We start from the raw sequence: 18,857 nt of genomic DNA on the forward strand, positions 1-18,857 counted from the left end.
GGCGAAACCCACGAGAGCGGAAACATCACTTCCGGAGGCGGGATTTATTTACAAAAACGTAGGCGACAACCGCCTCAGAGCGGCAAGTACAGCGAGTAGTCCGAGAGCGCCCACCGGCGGGCGGGGCGGCTGGTGCGGCCGATCATGGGCAGTTTCTGCACGTAGCGGGAGGCCGGGCTAGGCCCGTATGGCGCAGGAAAGGCAGTCTGGAAAAGGCGCCCGCGGCAGCGCCTCCCAGCCTGCCGCCCGGCAATGATGAAACGAAAGTGGGGGGCGCCGCGCGGGGCGAAACGGCTCTTCTGGAAGACGTCGCGGGTGCCGGCCCCGGGCCCCTGTTGCCGGGGCGCTCCGCGCGCCCGGTGCACGCGTGGTAGGGGTCTGCTCTCAGAGGCGGCAGGCCCAGAGGCCGACGCGGGGCCGCTGCCGCCGCTGCCGCCGCTGCCCCGAGGGCTCTCGTCGCCCTGCGGGCTGACCATGGCGCTCGCCGTCAGCTGCGGCATCTTCCGCACTGAGTCCGGGGCGGCCGCCGGCTCCTTCTTGTCCCCGGGCGGCCGCGGAGCCGTGGGTGCAGGCTGGCCTGTGCCGAAGCGTGTGGCCAAGCTGTCACCGAAGAAGGCGTAGAGCTCCCGGTAGATGTCCGCCAGGGTCACCGAAGGAGAAGGATCCTCCGGCCCCGCGCCCCCTGGCGGCAACGGGAGACCGGACCCAAAGCTGGGCTCTGTACCGCTCCCGGAAGAAGGCTCTTGCAAGAGAAGGCTGTCCCAAGGCAGGTCGTCCAGGCGCCGGCACCCCCTGCCACCTGGGCCACCCCTGTTGGGCTCTGCTGCCTGGGCCTTCATCTTCAGCAGTCGCTCTACGGCCACCTGTAAGAGTCAGGGACTAAGACAGGCAAGAACTTCGATGAACCTGGGACCATCAAGTACTCCAAAGTAAGCCAGCTTGTGCTAAGCTCATGCAAGGGAGGCTGGATGGGGATGGCACTCACCAGAATGGCTCCATAGACTTTGTGCCCATCTGCTTTTACCTGGGCATTAGATACTGAATAATCATCCAGCACAGCCTGCAAGTTTGTCCAGTAAGTGGACAGGTGTGGATACAGGACTCGTTCGACTGCCTGGAAGGAAGAGAAGGAATGCAGTTAGCGTCTCTTCGTTATTATTTCCTCTCAAGGACCTTTCCCCATGAAGGACCTACCTTTATTTCTGATCCTAGACAAGGCTCAATCCTCCTAAATTCCCTGATTGGCATATTCAGCCATACATTTATTCGGAACCTACTGTGTACCTAAGCTAAGCGTTGGGAATAAAAGTACAGGCCGTGTGCAGTGGCTCACACCTGTAATCCCAGCACTTTGGGAGGCTGAGGCAGGCAGACTACAAAGTCAGAAGTTCGAGACCAACCTGACCAACACGGTGAAACCCCGTCTCTACGACCTAAATCCTATAAAAGTAAATATAAAAAAGAAATACTCCCCACCTCATTCTATAAGGCCAATATAACCCTGATTCTAAAACCAGACAAGGAAAGTACATGAGAGGAATTATGTTTAACTTCACTCATGAATAAAGATAAACCTTACTAAAATTGAGCAGACCTAAAAGTAGTATGTTTTTGTTTTTGTGGTTTTGGTTTTTTGTTTTTTTTTTTTTTTTTTCTTGAGACAGGGTCTAGCTCTGTTGCTCAGGCTGGAGTTAGTGGAATGATGATGACTCAGTGCAGCCTCAACCACCTGGGCTCAAGCAGTCCTCCCACCTCAGCCTCCCAAGTAGCTGGGACTACAGGTATGAGCCACCACACTCCACTAATTTTTTTTTTTTTGTAGAGACAGGGTTTTGCCATGTTGCCCAGGTTGGTCTAAAACTCCTGGGCTCAATGCCTATAATCTTAGCGTTTTGGGAGGCCCAACTGGAGGATCACTTGAAGCCAGGAGTTTGATATCAGCCTGGACAACACAGTGAGACCCTGTCTCTATAATTTTTTTTTTTTTTTTTTGAGAAACAGTTTTGCTCTTGTTGCCCAGGCTGGAGCGCAATGGCACAGTCTTGGCTCACCGCAACCTCTGCCTCCCAGGCTCAAGTGATTCTCCTGTCTCAGCCTCTGGAGTAGCTGGGATTACACGCATGCGCCACCATACCTAGCTAATTCTGTATTTTTTGTAGAGAAAGCGTTTCTCCATGTTTCTCTAGCGCCCAATCTCAGGTGATCCACCTGTCTTGGCCTCCCAAAGTGTTGGGATTACAGGCATGAGCCACCGTGCCCAGCCTACAATTGTTTTTAATTAGCCAGGCATAGTGACACATGCCTATAGTCTCAGCTACCCAGGTGGAACCCAGGAGGTCAAGCTGCAGTGAGCGAAGATCATGCCTTACTCCAGCCTGGGCAACAAAGTGAGACCCTGCCTCTTAAAAAAAAAGAAAATAAAGCTGTCATTATTTGCATACGATATGATCATCTATATTAAAATCCCCAAAGAATGTACAATTAGAAATAATAGTTTAAGAAAGTAGTTGGACAGTACTTTCCTGCTTATTGTATTGGGTGGCAGTTTGTACTGTAAATTTCTGTTAACAATAGGCATTACATATGCCCTCTTAGCCCTTCACCCATGTAACAGTGATAGTGGGGTCACTATTATCTGTCTTTATACCCTGTATGTATCCCCAGTGTTTAGCAAAGTAACTGGATAGTTTAGGAAGATACAAATGCGAAAATGAATTCCATTTGTATACACAAGCAAGAAACTAACACCATAGCCAGGTACGGTGGCTCATGCCTGTAATCGCAGCACTTTGGGAGGCCAAAATGGGCAGATCACGAGGTCAGGAGATCGAAACTATCCTGGATAACATGGTGAAACCCTGTCTCTACTAAAAATACAAAAAATTAGCCAGGCATTGGTGGCACACGCCTGTAGTGCCAGCTACTTGGGAGGCTGAGGCAGGAGAATCGCTTGAATCCAGGAGGCAGAGGTTGCAGTGAGCTGAGATCGCACCACTGCACTCCAGCCTGGGAGACAGAAACACCATAAAGACACCATTACAACAGCATCGAAGGACAGCAAGAATTTAGGAACAGTTGGTTTCTTTTTTTTTTTTATCTGAGACAGAGTCTCACGCTGTCACCCACGATGGAGTTCAGGAATCTGGCTCACTGCAGCCTTAACCTCCCAGGATCAAGCAATCCTCCCACATCGGCCTCCCAAGTAGCTGGGACTGAACCTGCATGCCAATCGCGCTTTGCTATTTTTAAAACTTTTTGTAGAGATGGGATCTCACTATGTTGCCGAAATTAGTCTTGAACTGCTGAACTCAAGTGATCCTCCCACCTCAGCTTCCCAAAACACTACAGGCATGAGCCACTGCACCAGGTGAAATAATTTTTTTTCCTCTTTATTTCTTTTTCTTTTTGAGATGGAGTCTCACTCTTGCCCAGGCTGGAGTGCAATGGCACAATCTCGGTTCACTGCTACGTACCCCTCCCAGGCATGATTCACATGCCTCAGCCTCCAGAGTAGCTGGGATTATAGGCGTGCACCACCATGCCCGGGTAATTTTTATATTCTGTATTTGAGACAGCATGTTGGCCAGGTTGGTCTCAAACTCCTAACTTCAGGTGATCTACCCACCTCAGCCTCCTTAAGTGCTGGGATTACAGGCGTGAGCCATTGCACCCGGCAACACCTAACTTTTAAAGCACATGATTGTTTGACAATTTCTGTAGATGCTAAAAAGGTATGACAAAATTCAGTATCTATTCATGTGTAAAATACAGGCCAGCGCAGTGGCTCATGCCTGTAATCCCAGCACTTTAGGAAGCCAAGGTGGGCAGATCACAAAGTCAGGAAATCAAGACCATCCTGGCCAACATGGTGAAACCCCGTCTCTACTAAAAATATTAAAAAAAAATTAGCTGGGCACGGTGGTGCACGCCTGTAGTCCCAGCTACTTGGGAGGCTGAGGCAGTAGAATTGCTTGAACCCAGGAGGCAGACGCACCACTGCGCTACAGCCTGGGCGACAGTGCAAGACTCCATCTCAATAAAAAATAATAAAATAAAATAAAAATAGAAAATGCTCAATTACATCAGGAATTGAAGATATTTCTTTTTTTCTGAGACGGAGTCTCGCTCTGTTGCCCAAGCTGGAGTGCAGTAGCCTGATCTCGGCTCACTGCAACCTCCGCCTCCCAGGTTCAAAGGATTCTCCTGCCTCAGCCTGCCTAGTAGCTGGGACTACAGGTGCGAATCACCACACCTGGCTGTTTTATATTTTTGGTAGAGACGAGTTTTCACCGTGTTAGCCAGGATGGTCTCAATCTCTTGTCCTCGTGATTCAACTGCTTCCACCTCCCAAAGTGCTGGGATTACAGGCATGAGCCACCATGTCTGGTCGAAGGTATTTCTCTTTTTTTTTTTTTTGAGACAGAGTCTTGCTTTGTCACCCAGGCTGGAGTGCAGTGGCACAATCTTGGCTCACTGCCACCTCCGCCTCCCAAGTTTAAGCGATTCTCCTGCCTCAGCCTTCTGAGTAGCTGGGATTATAGGCGTGCGCCACCACACCCAGCTAATTTTTGTATTTTTAGTAGAGACAGGGTTTTACCATGTTGGTCAAGCTGGTCTCAAACTCCTGACCTCAGGATCCACCTGCCTTCACTCCCAAAGTGTTGGGATTAAAGGAGTGAGCCACCATGCCTGGCCAAAGGTATTTCTTAATGTGATAATATAGAATGGGCAGGAATTTATAAAATTGAGGGTACATCAGTATCTGCCATACAGGACTTTTGAAAGGATGAGACATTTACATACGGAAAGTCAAGCTATCACTGAGCCTGGCCTGAGGCAAGAACTCAATACATGGCAGTAGCAAGCACATACCATTTTTATGATAGACACACAAATACTCTTTTTCTAACACAAATGGGAGTTCTTACGGCTCTGTGGGAAAGGCGCGGGTCCTCACCTTCCAGCCAAGAGCATGCAGCCCCACAACGGCCCCATAGTGAGAACAGAGCGGTCGCACAGGATCTGCCAGGATCTTCTGCAGGGATAGCAGGATGTGCTGATAGAGGCCACTGACATGGTCCCCATGAGTCCTGTCGGAGTAACATTCAGTTAGGGAGGGAAATGAGGCATGGTGCTACCCAATGGGGCACAAGACAACACAAAGAGAAAAGAGAATAGCATCTGTACAGCACACTGGGGCATGCTGGGGTTAAGTGAACAAAGCTGCTGGCATGACTGGCCTAGGACCTGAGGGCTGAAGAATCAATACCTTTACGTATTTATAATCCATTTGCAGAATCCCACTATGCCACAGCACACCAGCTAGGATGCTCCAAGGAAAGGGTTCCCCATCCTCTCATAGACCCTCAAAGCCAGAGGCTCCCCCCATTCCCTTCCCCAACCCACTTGGCTCTGCAGCAATCCCAGCTTTTGCTCAGCTCTAGGCCCAGTGGCTACCAGAAGATGTGGCTGAGCAGGAGGGCAGCTGCATCCCGCAAAATCCAGTGGTCATTCAGGGGGTTGATGGAGGCAGCCAGTGGCTCCAGGACACAGTAGAGGACACTGCCCACCAGACAGCGGACATAGGGCGCCAAGCACAGGTGTGGATTCCGAAACAGGCTCCGTGCCACCTGCAGCAGCCGGTGCAGTTGCCCCAGGTCATGGCTTACGGATTTCACCTGTTGGGAGAAGAGGGTAGCTTACGGGGACATGAGGGGACAAGCAGGAGCCCACCATTCTGACAGCACCTGCCATAAGCCCTACACACTGCTGGGTCATGTCTTCCTTACAAAACATTCTCCCTGTCTCAGCCTGGTCACTTACCCCACTGACCACATACACAAAGTAAGGCAGGAGTGCTCCAATCTTGGAGTTTGTCTGCAGGTCCTGGAGCGCAACCTAGAAGGAAGGGCCCGGAGTGCACTGGATCCACCAGCAAATTGTAAACATGAATACGGTATTCTTCTGGAGGGCAGTGTACCACCGTATTCATGTTTAACAATTTCAAAAGTCCATATTCTTTGATCCAGCAATTCTACTTCTCTAAATGTAACCTACAGAAACTCATTCACATATACCTGCATATAGCACTGAATACAACCTTAATGTCCAACATATTTTTAACTGAGAAAGGCAAGCTATAAAACCAGATGCTTAACATAATACCACTTAGGTTTTTATGAGAATAATCATCATTGATACAGAGAAAAAAAGTAGGTGGAGGAATAGACTTTTCAGGTTTTTTTTCTTTTATTTATTTATTTAATTTATTTATGTTTTTGAGACGGAGTTTCGCTCTTGTTACCCAGGCTGGAGTGCAATGGCACGATCTCGGCTCACCGCAACCTCCGCCTCCTGGGTTCAAGCAATTCTCCTGCCTCAGCCTCCTTAGTAGCTGGGACTACAGGCATGCACCACCATGCCCAGCTAATTTTTGTATTTTTAGTAGAGACGGGGTTTCACCATGTTGACCAGGATGGTCTTGATCTCTTCACCTCGTGATCCACCTGCCTCAGCCTCCCAAAGTGCTGGGATTATAGGCGTGAGCCACTGCACCCGGCTCTTTTCTTTTTTAAAGACGGAGTCTCACTCTGTTGCCCAGGCTGGAGTGCAGTGGCAAGATCTTGACTCACTGCAACAACCTCTGCCTCTCAGGTTCAAGTGATTCTCCTGCCTCAGCCTGGCCAGTAGCTAGGATTATAGGCACCCACCACCAAACCTGGCTAATCAATTGTATTTTTAGTAGAAATGGGGTTTTACCATGTTGGCCAGACTGGTCTTGATCTCCTGGCGTCACATGATCCACCCACCTCAGCCTCCCAAAGTGCTAGGATTACAGGCATGAGCCACTGTGCCCAGCCCCTTTCTTTCCTTTTTTTTTTTTTTAAGAGACGGGGTCTCACTACGTTGCCCAGGCTGGAGTGCAGTGGCTATTCACAGGCATGATCCCACTACCGATCAGCACAGGAGTTCTGACCTGCTCTGTTTCCGACCTGGGCCAGTTCACCCCTCCTTAGGCAACCTGGTGGTTCCCTGCTCCCGGGAAGTCACCTATTGATGCAGAACTTAGTGCAGACACCCGATTGGCATAGCACACTACAGCCCAGAACTCCTGGGCTCAAGCGATCCTCCCACCTCAGCCTCCCAAGTAGCTGGGACTACATGCACGCGCCATGGTGCCTGGCCTGGCCACTTTCTTATTCTGTTCTTATGTGTACTTCTACGCTAAACATATACTAGTATTACTTTTTTGTTTTTTCTTTGAGACAGTTTTGCTCTATTAGCCAGGCTGCAGTGCAGTGGCGTGATTTTTTTTTTTTTTTTTGAGATGGAGTTTCACTCTGTCGCCCAGGCTGAAGTGCAGTGGCGCTTTCTCAGCTCACTGCAACCTCTGCCTCCCAGGTTCAAGTGATTCTCCTGCCTTGGCCTCCCAAGAAGCTGAGACCACAGGCACCCACCACCACTGCAGCTACTTTTTGTATTTTTACTAGAGACGGGGTTTCACCATGTTGGCCAGACTGGTCTTGAACTCCTGACCTTGTGATCTGCCCGCTCAGCCTCCCAAAGTGCTGGGATTACAGGTGTGAGCCACTGTGCCCAGGATTTTTTTTTTTTTTTTTGAGAGGAAGATTTGCTCTTGTTGCCAAGGCTGGAGTGCAATGGCACAACCCTGGCACACTGCAACCTCTGCCTCCTGGGTACAAGAGAATATCCTGCTTCAGCCTCCCGAGTAGCTGGGATTACAGGGGCCCGCCACCATGCCCAGCTAATTTTTGTATATTTAGTAGATACAGGGTTTCACCAAGTTGACTGGGCTGGCCTTGAACTCCTGACCTCAGGTGATCCACCTGAGTGGTGCAACCTTGAATCACTGCAACCTCTGCGTCCCAGGTCCAAGTGATTCGCCTGCCTCAGCCTCCTAAGTAGCTGGGGTTATAGGCACCTACCACCATGCCCAGCTAATTCTGTATTTTTTGTGAAAATGGGGTTTCACCATGTTGGCCAGGCTGGTCTCAAACTCCTGACCTCAAGTGATCCACCAGCATTGGCCTCCCAAAGTCCTGGGATTACAAGTGTGAGCCACTGCACCGGGCCACTTTCATAATAGCAATAAAAATGTATTAGAGTGAGTACGTGCATCTTAGCCCTGAACCTCTACCACTTGCACCCTCCAGAGGCCTTGAACTTGGGAGGTGGAGGTTGCAGTGAGCTGAAACTGCACCACTGCACTCCATCCAGCCTAGGAGACAGTGAGAGACTCCATCTCAAAAAAAAAAAAGCTTCCTTTTAATTAAAAAATTTAAAAAACTGTAATCCTAGAACTTTGGGAGGTTAAGGCAGGCAGATCATGAGGTCAGGAGTGAGAGACCAGCCTGTGTAACATGGTGAAACCCTGTCTCTACTAAAAATACAAAAATTAGCTGGGTGCGGTGGTGCTCACCTGTAGTCCCTGCCTCAGGAGGCTGAGGCAGGAGAATTGCTTGAACCCAGGAGGGGAAGGTTGCAGTGAGCCGAGATCACGCCACTGTACTCAGGCCTGGCAACAGGGCAAGACTCCGTCTCAAAAAAAAAAAAAGTTAAAAAAATTAAGAAGTTTATAGAATTTACAAGTTCAACTTTGTGCCCCCACTTGGCCCACTCACTCACCTTCATCAGTTGCGGATCATCCCCTAGCACAGCCCAAGTCACCTGCTGATAGTACTTGAGAAGGTCATCCGTCAGTGAAGACACAGCACTGGGCACTGCCAAAGGACAGGCAGGAAGCAGGGACAGGTGGAGAGCTGGCCCTCTCCTGGCCTCTCCAGCCTGCTCCCCAACAACCACCATCCCCACACACATCCACGAGAAGCCATTCAGACAGGACAACCAGGGCAAGAGACTCCCATTGCTCTCAGCAGCCTGCTCAGCCTGGACCATCTAGGCTCCGCACACCTCTGTGCTCTGTCCCATCTTCCCCCCACCCTCTGCCAGACAGACTCCTGAAAGCTTCAGGCTCTGTGAAGCTCTGCTCAGCATACCCTGGGGGTGAAACACCACCCCAGAGACCCCAGCATGCTGCCCAGACTTTTGTCTTGGCATCCAGCACGCTGCATCATGACTGATTACAGGTCTGGGCTCTCATCTCCAATTCGGAGCCCTCCATGCAGAATCCAGTGCCCACTTAGACCATGGCATAAGCCAGGCATGGGTAACCACATGTCAGATGCACTCAGGGACACAGAGGCACCACCCTCAGCACCTAAGGGAGAAAATTCATCCAAAGGGCCGGTTCCCTACAGCACCCCTTACCCGATCCTTGAGGTGCCAGATTCCCTTTGCCATCCAGGTAGGAGACATGAACTAGAACCAGTGCAGAGAGATGTGTCAGCCTGGCATTTTACCCTTGGGAGTACCACCTTCTCCTCCAAGATCTACCTCTTCCACCCGCCAGCCCGTCACCACTTCTCTTAACGACCCAACTCCAATCCCCAACCCATGCAGGACCCTGGCAGCCACCTCTGACAGCTGTCTCGGCACAGCCTTTGGGGATGTTGGTCGCCAGGGCCAGCTCCACGAGGTTCACCTCTCGATCCTCAGGAAAGTAGAGCTCACCCTCTCTGGCAGGGCGCATGGGCAGCGCCTCCTGGGATCCATAACCACACACAGCCTGAGGAAAAAAAGAATTGGAGAACAGCCTGAATCCAGAGAGGGATCAGGTGTCAGGATCCAAGATGAGGCTCTGCTGATCAGGACAGAGAGGCCATATTTTTTGTTTGCTTTTTGTTTTTTTTTTTTTTTGACGATGTCTCACCCTGTCACCCAGGCTGGAATGCAGTGGTGAGATCTCAGCTCACTGCAACATCCACCTCCCAGGTTCAAACAATTCTCCTGCCTCAGCCTCCCGAGTAGCTGGAATTATAGGTGCGTGCCACCACGCCCAGCTAATTTTTTTTTTTTTTTTTCATCTTTAGTAGAGATAGCTGGTCTTGAACTCCTGACCCCGTGATCCGCCTGACTCAACCTCCCAAAGTGCTGGGATTACAGGTGTGAGCCATCGCGCCCAACCGAGAGCCCATGTTTGAGGGAAGTCCAGAGGTCCCAAGAAAAGCGGTGGAACCCTGGGGCTCAGAGCCATAGCTGAGGACTTGCCTGGAACATCCAGGGATCCTTGGGTGAAGGGTGAACATGGTTACTCCTCCCATAACTGGAAGGGTCCTGAGCCCCCACCCCAAGCACTGGTCCTCCTTATTCACAGTCACTCAACTTTGAAAACTCACTGTCTTCTAAACGTGACCGTCCTCTCTGAACTCACTGCTCCAGAAAAACCACACACGAGGCCCTAACGCCCATACTCTTGCTCAGGCTTCTCCCTTAGCCTCAATGCCTTCTTTTCCTCTTGGCCTAGTTTAAGCCAAGCTCAAGTTCTTCCCCACCCTTTAAGGCCCAGCTCCAGTCTCACCTCTTCCAAAAAGCTTTCTCTAACCTCTGGGCCCCCAGAAGCCTCCTCTCCCTCTTTTCTGAACACGTAGCTCAGGTGGGCTAGGCCTGGCACGTGGCCTGCTGTTGCTGTGAGTTTCTGGCTTCCCTTATGTGTGCATTTGGTCTTTTTATTCTTTTTTCTTTTTATTTATTTATTTATTTTTGAGACGGAGTCTTGCTCTTTTGCCAGGCTGGAGTGCAGTGGCACAATCTCAGCTCACCGCAACCTCCGTCTCCTGGATTCAAGCAATTCCCCTGCCTCAGCCTCCTGAGTAGCTGGGACTACAGGTGCACGCCACCATACCCAGCTAATTTTTTGTGTTTTAGTAGAGACGGGGTTTCACCATGGCCAGGATGGTCTCGATCTCCTGACCTCATGATCCACCCACGTCGGCCCCCTAAAGTGCTGGGATTACAGGCGTGAGCCACTGCATCTGACCTATTTACTTTTTTTTGAGACAAGGTTTCACTCTTTTGCCCAGGCTGGAGTGCAATGGTGCGATCTCGGCTCACTGCAACCTCCACCTCCTGGGTTCAAGTGATTCTCATGCCTCAGCTTCCTGAGTAGCTGGGATTCCAACATGCACCACCAGGCCCAGCTAATTTTTGTATTTTTAGTAAAAATGGGGTTCCACCATGTTGTCCAGGCTTGTCTTTAAACTGCTGGTCTCAAGTGATCTGCTTGCCTCGGCCTCCCAAAGTGCTGGGATTACAGGCATGAGCCACCAAGCCTGGCAGCGTTTGGTCTTAATGTCTCACCATATCGCCACCTCTGAACTGGACATGGAAGTGGCTTCATGCCACCTGAGCCCTCTGTGGCCTGCACCCCACTGACCTCCACGCTGCTCCATCTCAGGGCCCTGTTGAAGTCCTCAACCGTCAGCTTCCGGCGTTTGGTGTGCTTCATGAACTGAGAGCTATTCTGGGAGGGGAGGAACAGAAGCCAGAGTCAAAGGATGTGGAGCAGTGGGTGTGGGAAACCCCAAATGAAGTGGGCTAGAGTGGAGAGAAGGCAAAAAGGAGGCCACGCTTAGCGATCAGAAGCCTAGTTCTTTTTTTTTTTTTGAGACAGAGTCTCGTTCTGTCACCCAGGCTGGAGTGTAGTGGTGCGCTCTCGGCTCACGGCAACTTCCATGTCCTGGGTTTAAGTGATTCTCCTGCCTCAGGCTCCCGAGTAGCTGGGATTACAGGTACCAGCCACCACGCCCAGCTAATTTTTGTATTTTTAGTAGAGACGAGGGTTTCACTATGTTGGCCAGGATGGTCTTGAACTCCTAACCTTGCGAACCACCCGCCTTGGTCTCCCAAAGTGCTAGGATTACAGCCATGAGCCACCGCACCCGGCCGATAATTTTATTTTATTTTTTGAGACGACGTTTTGCTCTTGTTGCCCAGGCCGGAGCGCAACGGCGTGATCTCAGCTCACCGCAACCTCCCCTTCCTGGGTTCAAGCGATTCTCCTGTCTCAGTCTCCTGAGTAGCTGAGACTACAGGCTCGTGCCACCACACCCGGCTAATTTTTGTATATTTAGTAGAGACGGGGTTTCACCATGTTGGTCAGGCTGGTCTTGAACTCCTGAACTCAGGTGATCCACCTGCCTCGGCCTCCCAAAGTGCTGGGATTATAGGCATGAGCCACCTCGCCCAGCCCAGAAGCCTAGATTCCGTCTCTGGTCTTGTACAAAAACATCGCCCGGGAGTCACATCTTCTGTCTGCACCTCAGTTTCTCACATGCAGAATGAGAGTATCTACCCGCTCTGCCTGCCCAGTGGGGCTGTGGTGAGGAGCACATGAGGAGATGCCCGGCAAGAGCTATGTCTGCTAGAAGCCCGGACAGCTAGACGTGGAGCTCTGTAAAGGCATGGACTGTCTCTGTTGGATACAGTAGGCGCCCAGTGAACAAATCACTGAGGGTGACAGGCACATGCCACCACACGCAGGGTGATTTGTTCATTGGGCGCCTGCTCTATCCAACACACGTGAATACATCAGTGAGGGTGGAGGTGAGTAAAAACGCAGGAACAAGGAAAGCTGAAGGTATGGGGGGTGAGGGGAGAGTAACCTGCGTGGCCTCTCTCAGACGATAGCACACGTCCTCTGCAAGCAGGGCCGCCACCTCGTCGCTCAGCTCCAGGCCTGTGCTCTCTGCCATGAGCCGGACAGACTCCCGAGGGATCTCCACAAACCGCCGCTCTTCTCTCTCCGACATGGCCCCAGTGGAGCTGCGAGTGGAGAGGGAAGATTGGAAAAGCTGCCCCAGCCTCCCGGAGAGCCAGGAACGTGACCCAAGACCCTCCACACCAGTCTTGCTGCTCGTGCTCTGGAGTTTCTGAACAAGGAGCCCTGAGTACCCAGATGAGGAAACTGAGGCTCAGAGAAGGAAACAGACTGGCCAGTGGGCCAAAAGCGGTGAAGCTAGAGAAAGTCCAAGGCCTTGAGGTTCAAAGAACTAGGTCTCATTTCTGCCTTGCCACTGTCTATGTGAATTTGGCCAAGGCCTCCATCAGTCTGAGCCGTTGTGTCCTAAACGGTAAAACAGGCAGTCATCCCTGCCGTCTCGAGCTCACAGGGCTGCTGTGAAAATGAGACGACACGGTCTGGCTCTGTGTCCCCACACAGATCTCACCTTGAATTCTAATAATCTCCCCGTGTCAAGGGCGAGACTAGGTGGAGATAACTGAATCAAGGGGCAGTTTCTCTAACGCTGTTCTCCTGACAGTGAGTGAGTTCTCAAAAGATCTAACGGTTTATAAGGGGCTTTCTCCCTTTTGCTCGGCACTTCTTGCTGCGGCCACATGAAGAAAGACAAGTTTGCTTCCTCTTCCGTCATGATTGTAAGTTTCCTCAGGTCTCTCCAGCACTCAGGAACAGTGAGTCAATTCAACCTCTTTCCTTTAGAAATTACCCCATCTTTTTTTTTTTTTTGAGACAGATTATCGCTCTGTCACCCAGGCTGGAGTGCAGTGGCCCAATATCAGCTTACTGCAACCTCTGCCTCCGAGGTTCAAGCAACTTTCTGCCTCAATCTCCTGAGTAGCTGGAATTACAGGCACCTGCCACCACACATGGCTAATTTTTGTTTTTGAGACAGAGTCTCGCCCTGTTGCCCAGGTTGGAGTGCAATGGCACGATCTTGTGTCACTGCAACCTCCACCTCCTGGGTTCAAGTGATATTCTTGACTCAGCCTCCCAAGTAGCTGGGGTTACATGCGCCCACCACCACACCCAGCTAATTTTTGTATTTTTAGTAGAGACGGGGTTTCACCATGTTGGCCAGGCTGATCTCAAACTCCTGACCTCGTAATCTACCTGCCTCAGCCTCCCAAAGTGCTGGAATTACAAGCGTGAGCCGCTGTGCCCAACTTTTATTTTTGGTAGAGACGGGGTTTTGTCATGTTGCTCAGGCTAAACAGTAGCTGGGCTTTTTGCCCATGTGTCTGGTCTTCCCCAGTTTGGCTGCAAGGCCTAAATGCAGGAACCTGTTTTGTTCACAAGATACAGCACAATAAGAACCTAACAAAAACAACAGCTGATGACTCACTCCAACAACACACACCACAATGAGAAGGTGGCTCACACGCGCCAAAGTGCAGCATCAGTACCTCTGACAGGAAGGCCCAGTGCCACGATGACCCACCCAGGCACTGACCCCACGACTCCTCTGCCAGGGATGAATGGGTCACCAGTGATGTTCAGGTCCCTACATCTAATGGGCCGCTACCCGGCTTCTGCGCAGCACTCCACCCAACGGCTCCCCCATTGTCTTTGAAATAAAGAACAAACTTGTACAATAGCTCTGGAGGCTTCACTTGCTGCCTACTACTTCTGCAACACCTCTTACCTCGTACTTTCTTTTTGAGATGGAGTCTTGCTTTGTCACCAGGCTGCAATGCCGCGGCATGATCTCGGCTCATCACAACCTCTGCCTCTTGGGTTTAAGAGATTCTCCTGTCTCAGCCTCCTGAGTAGCTGGGACTACAGGTGTGCGCCACCACACCCAGCTAATTTCATATTTTTAGTAGAGAAGGGGTTCCACCATGTTGGCCAGGATGGTCTTGATCTCTTGACCTCATGATCTGCCCTCCTCGGCCTCCCAAAGTACTGGGATTCCAGGTGTGAGCCACTGCACTCAGCCATTACTTCTTACTTTCTGTGTTCTGCATTCCCACCTGTGGCCTCCAGTCAGTTCCTCAAATAAACCTATTTCAGGACCTTTGACCTTCGTTACCCACGTTTGGAACGCTCTACTCCACCCCCAATCCCTTTGTCTAGTGAACTCCTATTCACTCCTTCAGATTTCAGTTCAAATGTCACTTGCTCAGGGAAGTCTTCCCAGATCCCCCAACATTCTTGCACTCTGCCTTCAAACCAGTTATACGAATTTGTAGCCAAGCACGGTGGCTCACATTTGTAATCCCAGCACTTTGGGTGGCCGAGGTGGGAGAATCACCTGAGATCGGGAGTTCAAGACCAGCCTGACCAACATGGAGAAACCCCATCTCTACTAAAATACAAAATTAGCCAGGGGTGGTGGTGCATGCCTGTAATCCCAGCTACTCTCAAAGCTTGAAACCAGGAGACGGAGGTTGTGGTGAGCCGAGATCATGCCATTGCACTCCAGCCTGAGCAACAAGAGCAAAACTCCATCTCAAAAAAAAAAAAATTAAAAAATAAAGAATTTGTAATTATAGGCCAGGCAAGGCGGCTCACGCCTGTAATCCCAACACTTTGGGTGGTGAGATGGGTAGATCTGGAACTCCGAGGTCAGAAGTTCCCGACCAGTCTGATAGACATGGTGAAACCCCGTCTCTACTAAAAATACAAAAATTAGCCAGGCACCATGGTGCATGCCTGTAATCCGAACTACTAGGAGGCTGAGATGGGACATTCACTTGAACCCAAGGGGTGGAGTTTGCAGTGAGCCAAGATCACACCTCTGCATTCCAGCTGGGTGACAGAGTCTGTCTGCTCACCTTTGCATATCCAGTGTCCAGCACTGTGTCAGTATATAACACACCCCCAATAAAGACTTGCTGAGGCTAGGCACAGTGGCTCACACCTATAATCCCAGCACTTTGGGAGGCATGAGGTCAAGAAACCAAAACCATCCTGGCTAACATGGTGAAACCCTGTCTCTAATAAAAATACAGAAAATTAGCCGGGCGTGGTGGCATGGGCCTGTAATTCCAGCTACTCTTGAGGCTGAGGTATGAGAATTGCCTGAACCCAGGAGGCGGAAATTGCAGTGAGCCGAGATCAGACCACTGTACTCCAGCCTGGGTGACAGAGCGAGATTCCTTCTAAAAAAAAAATTGTAATAAAAAAATTTTAAAAAAGACTTTCGGCCAGGTGCGGTGGCTCACGCCTGTAATCTCAGCACTTTGGGAGGCCAAGGCAGGCAGATCACCTGAGGTCAGGAGTTCGAGACCAGCCTCACCAACATGGAGAAACCCCATCTCTCTTAAAAATACAAAAATTAGCATGGCATAATGGCGCATGCCTGTAATCCCAGCTACTTAGGAGGCTGAGGCAGGAGAACTGCTTGAACCCAGGAGGCAGAGGTTGCAATGAGCCGAGATCATGCCATTGCACTCCAGCCTGGGCGACAATAACAAAGAACAAGAGCAAAACTCTATCTCAAAAAAAAAAAAAAAAAAAGACTTGCTGAAAGAAAGAAAAGTTATTCTTTTTTTTTTTTTGAGACGGAGTTTTTGCTGTTGTTACCCAGACTGGAGTGCAACGGCGCGATCTCGGCTCACCGCAACCTCCACCTCCTGGGTTCAAGCAATTATCCTGCCTCAGCCTCCCAAGTAGCTGGGACTACAGGCACGTGCCACCACGCCCAGCTAATTTTTGTATTTTTAGTAGAGACGGGGTTTCACCTTGTTGACCAGGATGGTCTCGATCCCTTGACCTCGTGATCCACCCGCCTCGGCCTCCCAAAGTGCTAGGATTATAGGCGTGAGCCACCACACCCCGCCTAGAAAAGTTATTCTTATTCTTTTTTTTTTTTTGAGACGGAGTCTCGCTCTGTCACCCAGGCTGGAGTGCAGTGACGTGATCTCAGCTCACTGCAACCTCCACCTCCCTGGTTCAAGCAATTCTCCTGCCTCAGCCTCCAGAGTAGCTGGGACAACAGGAATAGGCCACCACTCCCAGCTAATTTTTTTTATTTTGGTACAGATAGGGTTTCACGGTGTTGCCCAGGTTGGTCTGGAACTCCTGAGCTCAGGCAATCTGCCCGCCTTGGTCTCCCAAAGTTCAAGGATTACAGGCCATGAGCCATCGCGCCCTGCCACAAAAAGCTACTCTTTTTTTGAGAAGGAGTCTCACTCTGTCACCCAGGCTGGAGTGCAGTGGTGTGATCTCGGCTCACTGCAAACTCCGCCTGCCAGGTTCAAGCAATTCTCCTGCCTCAGTCTCCCGAGTAGCTGAGACTACAGGCGTGCATCACCATGCCCGACTAATTTTTCATATTTGTTTAGTAGAGATGGAGTTTCACCATGCTGGCCAGGCTGTCGAACTTCTGACCTTGTGATCCGCCCGACTCGGCCTTCCAAAGTGCTGGGATTACAGGCGTGCGCCACCGCGCCCGGCCGAAGAGCTATTCTTGTAAGCACTGTACTGTGCCTGAGACACTGAGCTAAGTGCTTTATATGGATTACTTCATTATATTGTCAATAATAAATACTATTATATATTTCGTCTATTTCACAGGAAAGGAAATCAAACCTCAAAGGTGTTAAATGTTGCATGACTGCTCCAAGACCCTGTAGTGAGCACTAAGTAGGGAGGGGACGCAGGGACTCAATCTCTTGCTCCTAGGAGCCAGCTGTGTGGAGAACAAGGCCTGGATCCCAGCCCAAAGACATGCATTCGGAGACCTACCCCTCGGTAACCCTAGGCCCGCCAAAAGACCATTGTTAAGCTGCAATTTTCCCATCTGTAAAATGGGAGCATTTAGTCCACCCACGCGGAAGGCGCCGAGGGGGTTTCCCTATTTTGTGCCCGTACTAAGCCCCCATAAAGTGTGGCTGTGACCAAGGTCTCTCGCTCCTCAGCTTCCTCTCCTCCGCATCCTCAGCCACTAGTCAGGTTGCCTAGGAGGCGTGGGAACTGACCTCCGCGGGCCGGGCCTCCGCGACGCGTAATCTCCCGCCCGGCCTCGCCCCTCAACCAGATCGGGGGGGTGGGGTAGAGGAGGTCAGGGGTCACCGAACTTGGGTCACGTGGTCAGAAAAGAGGGCGGGCCTCCGCGGAGCGGACTCCAAGTCCAGTGAGTAAGCGGTTGGCGGCGGGAATGGGGAGTACTTGGGCCTGGGCAAGGCCTGCTTACCTGAGGGCCCCGGCGTGGCAAAGACGGCTACCGAGACGACGACGACGGCGGCAGCGGCGTCGCCCACTCACCAGCTCACACTAATTCCCTCTGTCGGCGCCCCAGCCCCGCCCTTGACGAGTATAACCTATCTTGGCGGGTGCCTTAGAAAGTTTCCGCCCTCCAGGAGGCTTCTCGGCACTTGATTGGTCAGTGTGAACAAGCTGTAAAGACTGGCGGTCACGTGACGCTGAAGAGTCGCGCTTCTTAAAGCAAACTCTCTTGCTAGGTTTGGGAGTAGGTGTGTATTATGTTCTGACACACGTTCAATAAGTATATCCTGTTTTTTAATTTTATTTTTTTATTCGCCACAATAGTAACGAGGAAATAAACAGTCTCAAGGACAGCGTCCCCATTTTCTTAGTCTTGTTTGCTCCCGAGTTTCTGAGCACCTGCATTGTCGCAGCTGCAGCAAAGCTTTAGATTTTGGTATCCGGCTGAGTTTTCCTGCCCAGCCTACCTCCCCAGCATCACCTGCCACTTCCCCTTCCTGGAGGGATAGAAGGGGCTCTCTGTAGGTGATCTTTGCAGGCAGAGGGGACTTCGGACCGCCCCGAACATCCCGTGCAAGCTCCGGACTCCAGGGTTCTGCTCTTTCTGCACCTACTTCGCATTCTTGCCACGCTTGTGAACCAAATATAAGCCCCGGCCTACCTCCCCTTGCATGACCGTGGCACACGCACACTGACAGCTCTCTTTCTCCAACTCCCATTGCGATAGCAGCGACTTGGGCCGTTCTCAATTGGTAAGCAGCGGGCTTAGCGAGTAAAGGATAGTATTTGGAATCAGACAGAACTGGGTTAAAATTCTGACACTGCCTCCTGGCCAACATGGTGAAAAAAAAGGAAAAGGAAAGTATAAAAATAAATAAATAAATAAATAATTCTGACACTGCCTTTGGGCAAATTACCTAATATGGGGTAATAATGCCCCACTACATGGGGGTTGTAGTAGATTAATGTTTGTGAGAGTCCCTGGCCGAGTTGGAGGTTAAACTTTCTTTCCCTCATATGTCACCAGGCA

General features: G+C 50.8%; 1 protein-coding gene across 1 annotated transcript; it reads right to left on the reverse strand.

Annotated features, from left to right (window-relative positions):
• Positions 1-29: 29 nt before the first annotated feature.
• On the reverse strand, positions 30-17,940 carry TAF6L (TATA-box binding protein associated factor 6 like). Its single transcript, XM_021677042.2, has 11 exons — positions 17,796-17,940; positions 12,522-12,681; positions 11,294-11,380; positions 9,496-9,646; positions 9,289-9,339; positions 8,647-8,741; positions 5,824-5,898; positions 5,458-5,678; positions 4,958-5,090; positions 986-1,114; positions 30-863 (listed from the first exon to the last, which is right to left on the reverse strand). Exons 2-11 carry the CDS (start codon positions 12,666-12,668, stop codon positions 75-77), a joined length of 1,878 nt encoding a protein of 625 aa, XP_021532717.2. The 5' UTR covers positions 12,669-12,681; positions 17,796-17,940; the 3' UTR covers positions 30-74.
• Positions 17,941-18,857: the final 917 nt, after the last annotated feature.

Source organism: Aotus nancymaae, unplaced genomic scaffold, assembly GCF_030222135.1.
Source record: "Aotus nancymaae isolate 86718 unplaced genomic scaffold, 86718_ANA_hifiasm-v0.15.2.pri h1tg000059l, whole genome shotgun sequence".
In the NCBI taxonomy this organism is placed as follows: Eukaryota; Metazoa; Chordata; class Mammalia; order Primates; family Aotidae; genus Aotus; species Aotus nancymaae.